General features: G+C 53.7%; 6 protein-coding genes across 6 annotated transcripts; 3 read left to right on the forward strand and 3 right to left on the reverse strand.

Annotated features, from left to right (window-relative positions):
* Nucleotides 1–438: 438 nt before the first annotated feature.
* On the forward strand, nt 439–3,024 carry LMH87_011974 (uncharacterized protein; the record flags this gene model as incomplete). The annotated part of the gene is made up of 2 exons (XM_056201201.1): nt 439–499; nt 560–3,024. The coding sequence occupies 2 exons, from the start codon at nt 439–441 to the stop codon at nt 3,022–3,024; spliced, it is 2,526 nt and encodes an 841-aa protein (XP_056052977.1).
* A 523-nt stretch (nt 3,025–3,547) lies between these two features.
* On the reverse strand, nt 3,548–4,836 carry LMH87_011975 (uncharacterized protein; the record flags this gene model as incomplete). Its single annotated transcript, XM_056201202.1, has 5 exons — nt 3,548–3,722; nt 3,772–4,025; nt 4,077–4,577; nt 4,629–4,681; nt 4,740–4,836. 5 exons carry the CDS (start codon nt 4,834–4,836, stop codon nt 3,548–3,550), a joined length of 1,080 nt encoding a protein of 359 aa, XP_056052978.1.
* Nucleotides 4,837–6,286: 1,450 nt separating this feature from the next.
* On the forward strand, nt 6,287–7,175 carry LMH87_011976 (uncharacterized protein; the record flags this gene model as incomplete). Its single annotated transcript, XM_056201203.1, has 2 exons — nt 6,287–6,422; nt 6,487–7,175. 2 exons carry the CDS (start codon nt 6,287–6,289, stop codon nt 7,173–7,175), a joined length of 825 nt encoding a protein of 274 aa, XP_056052979.1.
* Nucleotides 7,176–7,789: 614 nt separating this feature from the next.
* LMH87_011977 (uncharacterized protein) lies at nt 7,790–9,067 on the reverse strand (the record flags this gene model as incomplete). The annotated part of the gene is made up of 4 exons (XM_056201204.1): nt 7,790–8,124; nt 8,185–8,568; nt 8,626–8,860; nt 8,945–9,067. 4 exons carry the CDS (start codon nt 9,065–9,067, stop codon nt 7,790–7,792), a joined length of 1,077 nt encoding a protein of 358 aa, XP_056052980.1.
* Nucleotides 9,068–10,408: 1,341 nt separating this feature from the next.
* On the forward strand, nt 10,409–11,533 carry LMH87_011978 (uncharacterized protein; the record flags this gene model as incomplete). Its single annotated transcript, XM_056201205.1, has 3 exons — nt 10,409–10,425; nt 10,551–11,227; nt 11,289–11,533. 3 exons carry the CDS (start codon nt 10,409–10,411, stop codon nt 11,531–11,533), a joined length of 939 nt encoding a protein of 312 aa, XP_056052981.1.
* A 363-nt stretch (nt 11,534–11,896) lies between these two features.
* On the reverse strand, nt 11,897–13,163 carry LMH87_011979 (uncharacterized protein; the record flags this gene model as incomplete). Its single annotated transcript, XM_056201207.1, has 2 exons — nt 11,897–12,992; nt 13,078–13,163. The coding sequence occupies 2 exons, from the start codon at nt 13,161–13,163 to the stop codon at nt 11,897–11,899; spliced, it is 1,182 nt and encodes a 393-aa protein (XP_056052982.1).
* Between the last annotated feature and the right edge of the window lie 1,903 nt (nt 13,164–15,066).

The following is a 15,066-nucleotide window of genomic DNA, read 5'->3' on the forward strand; positions in this document are numbered from 1 at the left end:
TTTTAGCTATTGATAAATATGTATAGTCCTTCTATTCAAACCAGAAAATAGCCCAGCCGTCTTGTCTGCCCTTTGTGCCACTCATGTATTGGCTGCCCTTCTAGGGAGTACGTGTGCCCTCGTCACATTATGGTCACCCTTGTAAATCAACGCACTTGGGTCACACCGCGGCTCAATAGCACATACATGCCGTGGCTTGAACTGGATTTTCTTTTTCTGAAGACAAAATAGGCATCCTCCCCTTGCACAATTTTGCGTCTTCATCTATCAACAGTCCGAAACCAGACAACGTGTGCCGCACCGCCACAGTTGGGCAACAGTGTTTGTGGCTGATGCGCCGTCGCCCAACGACCAACTCCAGCACCAACCGTCCCCACCACGCGGCTGCACAGCCACAGTTGACGCACCCGTTTAGCCCAAAGCTCCGAGTCCGTCGACATGCCTCTTCTCCAACTACCACACCTAACGATGGCCGGCCCCCAAATGCAGCTGGAAGATTGTGAGCAAACTTGTCGCAGCTCCCATATCGCTTAGAATAGCTAACAATTTCACCTTGTAGGGCTCGATGACCTCTGCGTGAGGTTCATCATCAATCTTCCGCAAGAGGACCTGTCATCCGTCGAGCGAATATGCTTCCAAGTCGAAGAAGCCCAATGGTTCTACGAAGACTTTATTCGACCTCTTGACCCCTCCCTCCCATCAATGACTTTGCGCACATTCTGTCTGCGTATATTTCAGCACTGCCCGCTCCTCGCATCCTTCTCCGTCGAAAACCATCTGGCCGCGTTTGAGGTCTTCCTCCAGTACAAGACACGAATCCCCGTCCGCGGTGCCATCCTGCTCAACCATGACATGGACTCGGTTGTTCTTGTAAAGGGTTGGAAAAAGGGTGCCAACTGGAGCTTTCCCCGCGGCAAGATCAACAAGGACGAGGACGACCTCGACTGTGCCGTGCGTGAGGTTTACGAAGAAACGGGCATGGACCTGCGCGCCCATGGCCTCGTCCCCACCACTGGCAAGCCAAAATACATTGAAATCGCCATGCGTGAGCAGCAGTTGCGACTATATGTCTTCCGCGACGTACCCATGGACTACAACTTCGAGCCACAGACACGTAAAGAAATTAGCAAGATCCAGTGGTATAAGCTCTCCGAGCTTCCCACGTTCCGGAAAAAGAATTCGCAGAACCAAAATGAGCCTGCTGTCGGCGCCAACAAGTTTTACATGGTCGCACCGTTCCTAGTACCGCTCAAGAAATGGGTTACCGTACAGAAACGACAAGAGGAGAAGCGCACGGTCAACCTTCACTACCAGTCCGGTCATGCCCAGCTTTCCGTCGACGAGGGTCACACTGAAGAGGAGCCTTATGCGACAGACCACGGTGCAACCTTCCTTCAACAGCCCAACTCCATTGCTAGCCTTGATGGAGCCACGAAAGAACTGCAGCGTCTTCTCAAGATGCAGCCAGCGACGCAAGGCCTACAGGCAGCCATACCTCCGGAAGACAAAGGCAGCGCTCTCTTGAATATTCTACAGTCGGACCAGCCTTCCGCGCCCTCCGAATCTCTGCAGCAGAGTATACGGATACCCCATACACCACAAGATCACACGATCATCAGCCCCCCGCAACCTCAAAATCCTCACCACCACAACAACCAGCAGCAGCAGCCGATACACATCAACGCGCAACAGCAGCCACCGACGTTTCCCCTCCCCCATGGCGCCGTCAATGGACCACCACATCACTATCAGCAGCAGCAGCAGCAGTATCCTGGTCAGCCTGTACCACATGGTCATCCTGGCGGCCCGCACCACCAGTCGCAAAAATCGATTCCGCTCGTCCACCCACAGCCGCTGCCACCTCAGGTCCAGCGCGCCATGTTCAACAACAGTGCGTTCCAGGAGGCCGCAGCAAAGGTCAATGCCGGTTTGCCTCACTCTCCATATCAGCAATGGCAGCAGCCGAGAGCGCCTCATGGAAACGCTGCGCCTCCCCAACAGCAAATGGTACCACCAGTGCCGCTCAACGGACAGTCCATGGCTCTCCTCAATGCTTTCAGGAGGGAACCTTCAGGATCCCAGCAGCCCCCTAGGCAACCTGTTTTGCAGCAGCATCATCAAAACTCGCATGCCACTGAAACGCTCCCCATGCCGACTGTTGGTGCTGCCGCTCAGAACCTTCCTCCGCCACCGCCGTATAGCCAGTTCCCAGCACAACAGCACCAACAATCTCCTCGAGCTGCTATCCTAAACCAAGCGATGTCGCCTCAAACCCAGTTCAACGCTCACATGCAAACAACACAGCAGCCTCCTGTCAGCATGGGAAACCCACCTCCCGCCAACGCTCAGCACCGGAACGCTCTGCTTGGCATGTTCAAAAAGGCGGGTGGCCCGCAGTCTCCCGTCGCGCAGTCTTCACAGCAGGCGCGGGCACCCTCTCCGCTGGGCTTCGTTGCCGAGCTCTCGTCGCCATCGCAGCGTAAGCCGTCGTTTGAGGCGCCCGTCGAGCTCGGAATCGATAAATCATCCATCCAGCTACCGAGTGACAAGCCAATCCCGGGCCAGCAGCGCTCCGGCAGTCTTGCGGCTGTGCCGCACGGGAGCGTTTCCTCGTCCTATGGCTCGTACGCCGCGCAAAGCCACCAACCACAGCAGCCTTCTCCTCTGGCGCAGCCGTCTGTCCCTGTCCGCGCTCCCGCCGCCGCCGGCAGTGCTAGCACCGACCAGAAGCGCCAGCTACTGTCCCTCTTCGGTGGTAGTGCGGGCGGCGGCGGAAAGCCCGCAGTACCGCAGCTGCAGGCTCGGTCACCCCTCGGTGGTACCATTCATGAAATGGGCAATGGAAACCCTGCGTCGCGCGACGCGTCCCGCTCTCGAATGGCTTCGCTTGTCTCTACCGGTATACCCGGCGAGTCTAGCTCGGGCAACATCTCGCGCCGTGGCAGCCAGACGCCCATCTCGCCTGCGGACGAGAGCTTCTTGCTTGGTTATCTACAATCCGTCACTAATACTGCATCACGATGACCTTGAAATAATCGCGTCTCTGGAGTCCTGTCTGTTCTGCAATTGGTGTTTTTTTTTCTCGTCTCGTTTTCTTGCTTGAAATTTTTTCTTAATTATTTGTTTGGTTACAAAAATAAGAGGTTGGGTGTTATCTTTATTCTGCGACACAACTCAACCAACTGTTAAAAGGGATAGCGTAAGGAAATTTGCATTTGTACGGCTCTTGTTCATAAATGTCTCAACCTCGCCGTCGTTATTATTATTACATAAGGAAGCGAGACATATGATTGAAGCCTAGGATCTGCACTGGCTGCATGGAACGGGCGGAACGGATTATAAACCATGGGAGGAAGCAGATCATCATGACAGATGGGTTTGGAGTGAAGAAGCGGAATTTTTAATAGCGATGATAAACTCAGCAGCGGTTTATAATAGCTAGCGGCATACCAAGAGTACATTTGTACACAATCTACTTCAGCATATATGAGGTGTGCTACATTCAGCAAATTGTGCAGCTCCCGCGGAAATCTCGTCAAGTGCAGCATTACGATGTTGCAAATTCATTCTCCCTGTCTTCGCCAATATCGAGCAGAGAGAATCGGTTCAAGTTGGCCCTTGTTTGAGCCATGCATGTTCGCATCCCTATCTTCGACTTCAGCTGGCCTAGGGACTTCATACATTCATCTGGAGCCCACTCAATGCGTGATCCTTTATATGGACTGCAGATAGTTGTTAGAGTCGGTCGGGATCGAGGCAAGGAACACATACAGACGACTCATCATGCAAGTGCGCGCAAAACTCGCAGCGGTAATAGAGTTTATGCTAATGTAGCAGTCTAGTCCAGAAAACTCGACGTTGATGACAGAGAGATTGTGGATATGTTCGAGATCCGCACGAATAGACTCGGCTGTGATCCGGCGATCGTAATGTCGCACAACGAGATTTCGAGATGCCCCTCCACGCAACTGCTGGGATACATATGGCGCAAGGATGAATTGGCGTATGCTCCACGAGACGTTGATCTAAATTGTGTAAGCCGAGGCAGCAAATAAAAGTAGGGAAGCAAGTCGTACAATGGATCCTCGGATGTACACGCCGCTTGCTTGAGCATAATCGTAGTACTTTCGAGCATGATCACCATGAACGAATGACACTGAGACTCGCTGTTCTTTGAAGTTGAAGTAGATATCCACGACCGGGCCGCCGCGAACAACAGCAACAACATCGGCACGTGAGGTGCTGGGAGGCAAGTCGCTAAGCTGCAGTGTCCTCCGGGCATTTTGCTCGTACGAATGTCGAGTAGCTACAACAGATGCCGAGTCGTCGGGGTCCAGAGAGCTCCGATCATTCGATATGATGGACTCAGAGAAGACTTCAGATTCGGTGTCGCTCTCAGGGGCAAGGCAAGTGTGCTTCCTGACCGGGTAATGGTGACCGCCTGTTGAGTGTGATCTGCCGCGATAATTTACAACCGTGCTGGTGGGTGAAGAGTCTGTTTGTCCATCATCAGGGCTGCCGGAGCGATTGAATGAATCGTTTTCGTAATCTTGGGGGTCATGGTTCTTGCTAAGGATCTAATACATCTTTTAGGATGTATCAAGCATTGCGCACAATCAAGACTATACCTCGATGGTGTCTGTGTCTACCCCCCCTCGGATAAGATGCTGGCATAGACTTTCTGTATAGCGTTAGATGGAGCAATCTGGTGCGGCGTTGTCTAAGCATTTCGCGCTTGCCATATTTCGATGCCACCAACAGAAGACGTTCATATTCGCTGCGATCGATCCGGACTTGGGAGCGATGCAGAGGCGGCAAATGCGGCGAAAGAACCATGATTCAGCCCGTGGATACAGAAAATGCAGTTTGGAAAAGACAGATATCGGGCTCAACGCCCAACGCAAACGCGCGTGGCAGAGGACCTGCAAGGTGAAGAGCGCCTCACGTGCCTGGCAGCGATAACGGCAGGCAGCACGAAAGTGACTGCGCCATACTCGCAGCTCGTAGAACTTAAAGCGCCCTCAACGGCATGGTAAATATGCGTAATTATTCCAGAAATGTTTAGAATGCAGGACATGTCATATTTGGGTTTTTGGTCGTCTGCATCTGATTACAGAGGCACTGGTGATCGCGTGGTGCTGTTGCGCGGCGCCGATACGGCTACAGCCGACGGAGAGTCTAATAATAGGTAGGAGTATGAGCATGTACCCGAAATAGTGCCGCGTAGTGGTAGGTAATAATAAGGGTAAAGAAGGTTCGTGCCCCATCACCCACTCGCCCTGGAGGAGGAACCCTGTTTGTTTGTGTGCCTGTGGCGGCAGTCGATTATCCGCTGTTCGCCAGCTAGCAACGGCCTGGAGTAGTAACCTAAAGTAGTCTGGACTGGTATGTTGGGGTTGAGCGATCGATGCTGTTAACTAGGCACAAAATTCCAGTCATGCAGCCCGATGCGGATTTCCCGATGCCAACTGCTATTGAAAACAACAAACTTTTCGTTGCGTGGGATTTATTGGGAAATTAAGCACAAACTGCCCTGCGAAGGACAGCGCCAGTGCGCTGGCGGCGACGCACTTGCAAAGCCGCAATGCAAGGCCAAGTCGCAGCAAAAGCAACAACACGAGATCACGTGGTGGGCGTGGCGCGCCGATACGATGTCCAGGCATCCACGCTGGGCGCAGGGTGCCAGGGAGACCGCCAACAGGCCTGTAAATAGCACTTGCGTTTCTCTTTTCGTGTCGCTTCATGCACTGGCCCACAGCAATCGGTCTCCTCCTGAGCTACCAAGGCCGCTAGCTGGCACGCCCGGTGGCCGCTGGACCGCTCCGCCCCTTTCGGCTGGACACTCTGCGAGATTTTGCTGGTATCCAACCTGAGCGATCGGCCTTTTTCCTTTTCCTAGGTGTCTTTCTTTCCTCTTTTTTCCCTTGTAACCCCTCTGCCGTGCTTTAATGCCACCAACTTTCGCTTTTGGTCTCTCGTTCTAATCCTCCGCCCTGTTTCACCACTCTCGCTCTTTCGACTTTCTCGCCGTTTCTCGATAGACTTTCGCCCGCTTTGCTCTTTATTATCGGTGCGCCACCAACGTCTTTGCTGGCTCCTCCACCGTTGGAACCTCGTCTTTGAAACACTCAGATTCCGCCCGTCAACGTGTCGACCAGTTGCTACCCTTACCACCCGGCTGCTCTCGCTTCTTGGCCGGTCTCTTCCTCTACAACACCGCGAACGCTTTGCGTTGTTTCTTCGACCTCAGTTTCGGACGCCCGCTCGACGCCAGCTCGTCACAACCATGCGTCCTGCCGCGACATTGATGCAGCTGGCTCTGGCCGTCTCGTCAGTTGCCCCTGTGGTTTCTGCCTGGCCCAACTGGCTCCCTGAGCGCGAGGCCCTCATTGTCCGCGCCGACAGCAGCGATGACTCTACCCGTATGGCTGCCCTGATTCATGACTATCAAGTGTTGAATCGCACAGTTGCTAACACCAGCCTCAGCCTCCCCTACCCCAGCAGCGACCGGCTCATCAGCAACCGATGTCAAGGAGACCGGAAAGGCTACGGGCAATCAAAACACGGCCACGCCTACTGGGAAATCCGCGTCCGGTAGCAAGACCAAGAGTTCCTCGACGCCGACCCACACTACGTTTGCCCAGGATGCGCCTCTCGGTGGCGTCAGCATGATTGTGCCTGCCAATACGGCCCTCGGTACTGCTTTGTATAGAATTAGCGACTATGTGACCTTTAGCTGGAACTATACTTCCCTGCAGGGCACTCCTACGGCTGTCGATGTTCTTGCTAGTTGCTCTACCGCCCGTGCCACCTGGACCCTTACTGGCAACATGACATTTGCTACTTCTGTCGAATACGTCTGGGATACCACGGATCAGGCCAATGACCCGAACCAGCCGCTCCTCACAGAGCAGTACACGCTCATCATCAAGGATTCCGATATCTCGTTCCAAGACCGCCCTGAGCCCGGCTACCTAGGCACCAACCCCGCTCTCACCTTCGGCCTGTATGCTGGCAAGCCTTACCAGAACTTGAGCACATGGAAATGCCCCGGCTGCCACACCAGCGCTGCATCTTCTGCCATGGATGGCCAGGCAATAAAGTTTGCCGCGACCATGAGTATTGCCACGGTTCTCGGCTTCACATGGTTTATTGCCGGCCACGGCATCAACTGATATAACGACACTTTGCACCTTACGACGAAGCCTGTCTATTTCTCGTCTATATCCCCTTTTAATAACTCATCACCTTTTTTTGGCTTTGTCTCTGTTGAGGCTATCTCATTTGAAGCAACGCGCTTTTTGGATATGCAATGTCTTGGACAGCGATGACTTGTTTCGTGGCGTTCCTGCTGAAGCGTGGGCAGTTTTTGGTTTCGAATTTGTTGATTTTTTTTTTATTGTTCATTTATTCTTTCTTCGGCATGTTTGATGATGATTCGAGCATTGTAATTCCCAGCGAAAAATTCTCGAAGTAAGAAAATACATGGAACGTGGTATATAAAGGCGTCGTGGAGACCAGATAGTTTAGTATTAATTGCTGTATAATGCATTGACATCATACGTATTCGAAGCTTGATTCTGCCCGCTGTTTGTCAATATCTTATTACTGAGTAACCGTGTCTGAACAAGACTTTTATAAGAAACCCAGTGTATCTGATACCGATTTTTCCGCCGTCGAAAAGAACCAGAACATTCCGGATATACCGGTTCGTAAGACGTCATGCAGCTCTTTTGGCTGCAGATAAACAGCCCTTCTTACCCCTTTGACCTTCTCCGTTATTCTCCATTCATGCATGAGGATCCGGGAGCCAAAATAGCAGATCCGTGTCTGCTGTGGCAAAGAAGTTGAATCGTGGATTAAATCCAACCACGGCTGCCTCACGCTTTTCCGGGAGCGTCCAGGTCGGCTCCAGTGTCTTTTCGGAGGACGGCGTCTTGAGCGTGTCCCAAGCCACGACATCTTGCCGCGAGCCGCTGATCACGAAGCGGCCGTCGGGTGCGAAGCAGCAGTCACCGCTGCTCTCGTACTCGCCGCTACCATTGGTGCCGCTCATGCCGCCCTCGCCTACGGCCAGCCTTCGCGTTGCGCCGCCCAGGCGGCGCAGGTACGCCTTGAGTGTACCTTCAAAGGCGTCGAATAAGAAATGACCCATACCGCGCGTGCCCAGCAGGAGTGACTTGCCGTCGTTGGAGAACTCGAGCTTAGTCCAACCGCGGACGACGTGATTGGGATCGATGGCGCGACCCTGGTCGACCACGTCAACCGTCGCAAACGGTGCCTTGTCGTAGTGGCGCACGTCGTAGAGCAGGATTGAGCCAGAGCTTGGGCAGCCGACAGCGAAGACGGTGCCCGAGGGATCGTATGCGGCTAGATAGGGTGAGCGTAGGAGAAGCTGGCCCTGCCAGTTTTTAGTTTGCGTGTCCCAGAGGCGCACCGTGTTGTCCTGCGAGCAGGATATGAAGTTATCGCTGCCGGGGTGCACGGCGAGGGACGTTATGGCGCCTTCGTGGCCCTCGAAGTAGCGTATAAAGGAATTATCGTGCGTGGCGAGATATCGGATGGCGTCTAGGTTCAGCAGTTAGCACGGGTTGACGTAGTCAGTCGGCAACGACGACATCGTACTATTTTGCTTGGTACTGGCGTATATGATGCTGGAGCTTGTGTGTGTGAATCTGGCGAGTTTGACGCCATACTTTTTGCTGACTAGGCTCTTTTCATGTTTACCTTCCCTGACGTTGTATATTTGTATCGTCTCGTCGCTCGCCGACGTCATGAGCAGCTCGCCGTCGTCGTTGTAGTCTATCGAAAGCACGTGTGGTGGTTGGCGGTGATCTTTGATGTCTTCACGCCGGAGAAGCTACAGGAGCGCATAGATGGTCAGCCATCTAGGTAATGAAGGTACGAAGTCTGCCAGTGGTGTATACTCCAGCCGCGGACTAACCTTGGTAGGGCGAAACGACGACATGACGTCGCTCAGGTTGGATACTGGTGCTGTCGACCTCGAAATATTGAGCGGCGTGCCATTCCGCTCAGGGCGATCGAGGTCCATTGGCGTGGACGACATAGCGGACGCAGAGAAGTACAATATTTACGACAAGGGACTAGTTACCAATGCCTCGCCGGTTCGAACTACAATAAGAGGTCGGGATTTTTGGCGGTAGACCACTACTACAGGTGGCATGCGATGCGGTGCGACGAGGTGGAGCAACGCGTCGGCGCTCCTCTCAAGTTGGCTACCCTATAGTAAAACTGCATGTTTGTGATCGTCATAGCGTTAGGGTCCTCGGTTGGTATTTGTTCCGTGACAGGCGTTTAAATACTGGCAGCTGTTTCTTTGCCTTGTATCGGTACTGGAGTGGACGGTTCGTGTAAAGCAATATAGTTGTGGTTGCTATTCAGCCTGAACGATAACTTGATATGGCTGTACAGTCCAACTTTTCCGTATCACCATCGACTGTCTCGGCTACTTGATTGCACACTTCCCGGGCGTACCCATTGATAGGGTTGGAGATTAAACACAATACCCATGTAATAAGCATCACATACAGTCATGACCGAGACATTACAGGACACAGCTGAAGTTTGTATTGCCAGAGCCTGGAGATGACAGCGGGGAGGACTTGTAAAACTATAATTGACTTGGCGAGTAAAGACTAAGACCTGCAGATGCCAGCACGTTGCCAGTTCTACCAGTATAGGCCACCAAAATCTTAAGTCATACTGTCCGACACACCCAACTGCCTGTCAATACCCATGTCGTAATTAGAGGGGCGACGCGGTGCGGCGCGCCGGCTCCTACTACCTCTAGGTAGGTAATTTCACCTCTAAATAGCCTCGTCTACCCGACCAGTCTTTGGTGTGCCTTGTGGGGTGTTGGGGCTGTATTTTTTTTTTACAGCGCAACCGGACGCACCTGGTTGCAGCGGTTGCATCGCGCAGGTGCCAATGGGACCAGCGCCGAAAGCCTGCAACCCACCAAGCCCACCTGCGCGGCCGACGTCGGCACATGCTGCCAGGCTACGACTGAGCCCGGATCGCCCTCGACAGCTTGAGCCCGACAGCTGCAAAAGCTGCTTGCAACATCTCATGTGTTTCAGAGAGACGACGACAGAGCGCTGCAAGTTGAAAGTCCCTACATTGTACGTGACCGGCCCATGTTCACATTGATGCACAAAACAAGACGCGACGACTGTCCCGGTCCCATGTGCCTAATGCTGCCCGGAACGGACAGCGTAGCCGCTGGAAGCCGACCGTGTGTCTCAACCAAAATCACAGGCTAACGAAACAGCGCAAGCTTGAACAACTCAGCTGCCAACTCGCAGTTTCCACCACCGTCCTCCATTCTCGATAAATCACGAACCAAAATTCTTGCTCGCTATCCCATACTTCTCGAGGTTCCGTGGCCATGTCCACTACAGCCGGGTAGGTCTGCCGATTGCGCGCCGAGTCAAGCAGCACTGTCTCTTCAATTGCGCCACAAGACAGCTGCGAAGCATGAACGAGGAAACGACAGAGAAAGATACAAAACTGACTAGACCATCGCACAGCGCCTTCATCGCCGGCGGCATAGCAGCCTGCGGCGCCGTGACCGCAACGCATCCATTCGAGACGGTCAAGATTCGGATGCAGCTGCAGGGCGAGCTACAGACCAAGGGCCATCAGCCGCATCACTACCGCGGACCGCTCCACGGAGTGGGTGTCATTGTCAGAAACGAGGGCGTCCGTGGTATCTACCGGGGTATCGGATGCGCGTACATCTACCAGATTCTGCTCAACGGCTGTCGCCTGGGCTTCTACGATCCGATGCGCCAAGGACTGGCCTCGCTATTCTTGCGCGACGGCACCGCCCAGAACCTCGGCATCAACATGTTTTGCGGTGCCGCCTCTGGTGTCATTGGCGCCGCGGCCGGCTCGCCTTTCTTTCTCGTCAAGACTCGACTCCAGAGCTTCTCGCCGTTTCTTCCCGTCGGTACCCAGCATACCTACAAGAACGCGCTCGACGGAATGTCACAAATCTACCGCGGTGAGGGCATTCGCGGTCTGTACAGAGGTGTCGGCGCGGCCATGATTCGCACGGGCTTCGGTAGCTCTGTACAGCTGCCCACATACTTTTTCGCCAAGAGACGGTTGATGCGCCATGCCGGTATGGAGGAGGGTCCTGCGCTGCATCTGGCGAGCAGCGCCGTCAGCGGCTTCGTCGTGTGCTGCTTCATGCACCCCCCCGGTATGTTGGCGGAAGGATGCTGGATTGTTATTGCGACCGAAAACTAACTTGGTATGAATAGACACCATTATGTCGCGCTTGTACAACCAAAACGGGAACCTCTACAAGGGTGTCCTTGACTGTCTGGGCAAGACGATTCGCACCGAGGGTGTGTTTGCTATATACAAGGGCTTCCTGCCACACCTGGCCCGTATCCTGCCGCACACGATCCTGACGCTGTCGCTGGCCGAGCAGACCAACAAGCTGATGCGCAAGGTTGAGGCCCGCATCTTGCCCGTGCTGGAAAAGGACACGAACCGCCTATAATCTTGTTGAGCGTTTTTAACACATTACATTTAGCTGCGGATGCAATCTTTATACATCTGTTCACTTAGATACACATACTGCTTTTTCCTTCAGACGGAAGGCTCTTTTTTTCGGCTTGCAGATAGATTATGGGAAATCCTGGTAAGGATGAAGAATTTAGACGAGAATGCATGCGTGGGCATCTCCAGACAACGTTGGGCATTCCCGGAGTTTAAAAAGAACGCATTTGACTTATCAATACCAGATGCCAATACAGCCACCTTGTTAATCCTTGATCAACCGGAAATCAAACTGTCCATTTTAGCCCACTCGCTGTGGTTTCATGAAAATATTTGTTTCGAGAGTATACGTCATATCGAGTGCTCAACCATTGACGGACCGTCTACAGCCATAACAAAGCTTGGCCTTGTGGTTTCCGGCCGCCGAGTCGCCAGAATCTTGGCCCAGGTCGCCCGCCCAGCGATCGTCGCCGGACTCGTCGAGCGTCATGCCACAGAGCCGGCAAAAGGCACTGCCTGCCACGCGATCTAGCTTGCCCGTGGTGCGGACCACGTTGGCCACGATGCCCGAGTAAGGGCCTTCGACACCTTCAAAGTAACGCTGCATCACCTCCTCGATGCTCACATCCCTGTGTGAGACAACTGAACTGCTGCTCCGCGCTGCGCGGTCCACCTCGCCAAGTTGCTTCATCTCTGCCAACACCGGGATCAGATCCATGTACCCGACGAGTTCGTTCTTGAGGACCTCGCGTAGCGGATAGTATACCGGAAAGCTAACGCGTGCAGTCTCATTCCCGGTGTTGTCATATTCGCATATAGTCTGCAGACCGTCGCCGACCTGCCCCGGGACAGAGAAGCCGCGCCCGTTGGCTACCTCGGCGAGAGTCAGCGCCGCGAGGGCCGATGTGCTGTGTCCCAGGAGCACCGCCGAGTAGTCCCGCGTGCGAGCCGTGTCTATCAGGACGTGGCGGACAAGCTGCCGCAAAATATCTGCACGGGATGTGACCGAGGGTAGGGCGTCAAAGAGGCGGCGCAGCTTCTCCATATCACACTTGCCGTCTTCGCTGCTTTCGGGCGCCTGGCCAGGCAGCAGCGTTGCCCAGTCTACCGTCCTGAGCGCCATGGCCTTGCTCAGATGCACGCAGTCAAACGAGATATGGGGGTACTTTTGCCGGTACTTCGCCAGCAAGCGCTGCGCTGCCGTGTCGTGATCCTCGGGCGCGACGACCAGGTCCGTGTCAATGTGGACGATGAGAGGCTCAAAAGCGCTCGACGACTGCTTGGTGGCGTGGTGGCGGGCGCTGTCGTCAAGCATCTGCGTTAGGCAGGTTGAGGAGACGCCAAACGAGAGGCCGGCGAGGTACCGCCGGGGCGCAAGTTCGGCGGATATGCGAATTTCCTTGTGCATGGTGCCTATATTCTTGCGGAACTTGCCAACGACATGCTCTACGTAGCAATCGCTATATACATTTAATTAGCTTCCTTAATCGGGCATTGCGTCGATGCAGCCGTGATATGGGTGCCTCGGGTCATGGAGGAGCATACCGGCAGGTGGCGAGATTTCGCAGCTTGTACGGCGCATTTTCAACCTTGCACCGCTTGCAGGGCTGACTCGTCTGAGCATGAGCCATGCTCAAATTCAGTCTTGTGTATTCTAGTTGCTAATGAACTGCGTTTCTTTTTCAACGAGGTCCGGCTGCATCGCATTGATGAAGGAGTTTTCAACTGGCATCAGAGTGTTGGTGAAAAAATCCAGCCCACTTTGCCCCTCTATGCGGGCTGTCCAGATCGGGCAATCCTGGATTGCGTGTAAACTGCTGTTATTATAATCTTGCGGCATTTCGCAAGTATCAGCTGATGAGGCACGAGTCTACAAAAATCCTTCTCATGATTTGAAGCGTATTTCGACCATTTCTGAGATTTCTAACCCCTCTGGCACTCCCTCCACCGCATCGTACCCAGTAGATCTGGCCTGTTGGCCAGTTTGTCAGCCAACTACGGCCGAGGCAGATGACCGCCTCGACGCCACACTGTGCTTGCGCGTCAGGAGCCGAAGGTACAGTAGCTGAGGTCTCCTGGGATTGTGCAAATTTCCATCTGTCTTTATTGTTGCATCGTATTCTTTGATAGGTATTTGCCCATAGCCTTTTTACACAGCCGTGCTCACAGCCGTGTTGGGCTGGTTTCATAGCCGCGCTCTGACACTGGTCAGACTAATACAGCGAGGTACCTTACTCTTAAGCTACTGCAGGCTACACCTACAGGCGAGACAAGGCAGCTGGGCCGCCGACCTGGCAACCTAAAACACGGGACGGCGCAGGGAGAGACGAGGACAGAGGGACGCAGGCCCAGATGACAGTAGGTCAGGTGGATGGTGACAGGTCTACCGGGATGCACGGAGGGGTGCAAATGGAACTGGGGACAGAAAAAAATAGAGGTGCTACGCTGGGGCTACCAGTAGTGTTGGATACATCATCTACTGGTACATTACTTGTGGCGTGATGGTAATAGAAACGACCTACCTAACTAGATCGTACTCGTATTGGGAGGCTGTCAGCATGACGTCAAACGCTGGCAGTGATGCTGGTCAGCAGCGCTGAATTTGAGGCGAGGCAGAGCGCTCCAGGACCAGGCTTCCCAGGCGTCATAGGAAAGAATCCAGCGCAGCACTACAGGGCATGTGGCTGGACCTTGGGGGCACACTTAGTGGCCCTCCAAGCCCCTCCTTTGGCGCCAACCCAACTGTTCTAAAAAGGACCGGAAGCCCACCAACCGCTACCAACCACTCAAGGCAACCCCTGGCAGCCATTCCTCAACAGCACAGCACGATACCCTTATTACTGAAACACAGCATCGCGAGTCCACCAGGCCATCCGTCCCGGCCTTGCAATGGATTGAGAACTTGCGCGTCCAGACTATTTTTGGCCAGTAATTCCCTCACTTTGCGACCATACTTCAGACCCTTGCCTGGCTATCGCGCGTCATACCGGACGCAAACGCATCGTGCATGACCAGACCCGTCGCACAGAGTCCAAGCCAGGAACTGGCCAGGATTTATTATTAGTACTGGTACAATGTACGATGCTTTGATCGTACCCAACACGCAATCTTGCATCAAATATACCCCACGCAATTTCTCTTTAGTCTGGTGTTCGGCTGCCACCCTGTAATGTCCGTTCTCCTGAGCTAGGCTTGATTAACCAAACCACGATTTTAGCAAACTGACTGAACTGACAGCCTTTCAGCCTTCCAAAGAACAAGACACCGGTCGATTCCCCCAGAGAGGAAAGAAAATTGTGCTCAGCCTGTTTTCTTCTGCACCGAACAAGGGCGCGATCCCTTGAGTTGCTTGCCTTGGCCGAGCCATCTTTTTGTCTGCACGCACATCCATCTTACTCACCTTTATTCTCCCTGCTTTGTCGCAACCGCCAGTTGTCCTGTGTTTTGTTTCATTCCTACCTACCTAGGTACCCTTGGAACAGATACTTGAGCCGCGCCGTTACACCGAATCTTAGGCACTGGACAGCAATTACT

The sequence above is a fragment of the Akanthomyces muscarius genome, chromosome 4 (genome assembly GCF_028009165.1).
Source record: "Akanthomyces muscarius strain Ve6 chromosome 4, whole genome shotgun sequence".
In the NCBI taxonomy this organism is placed as follows: domain Eukaryota; kingdom Fungi; phylum Ascomycota; class Sordariomycetes; order Hypocreales; family Cordycipitaceae; genus Akanthomyces; species Akanthomyces muscarius.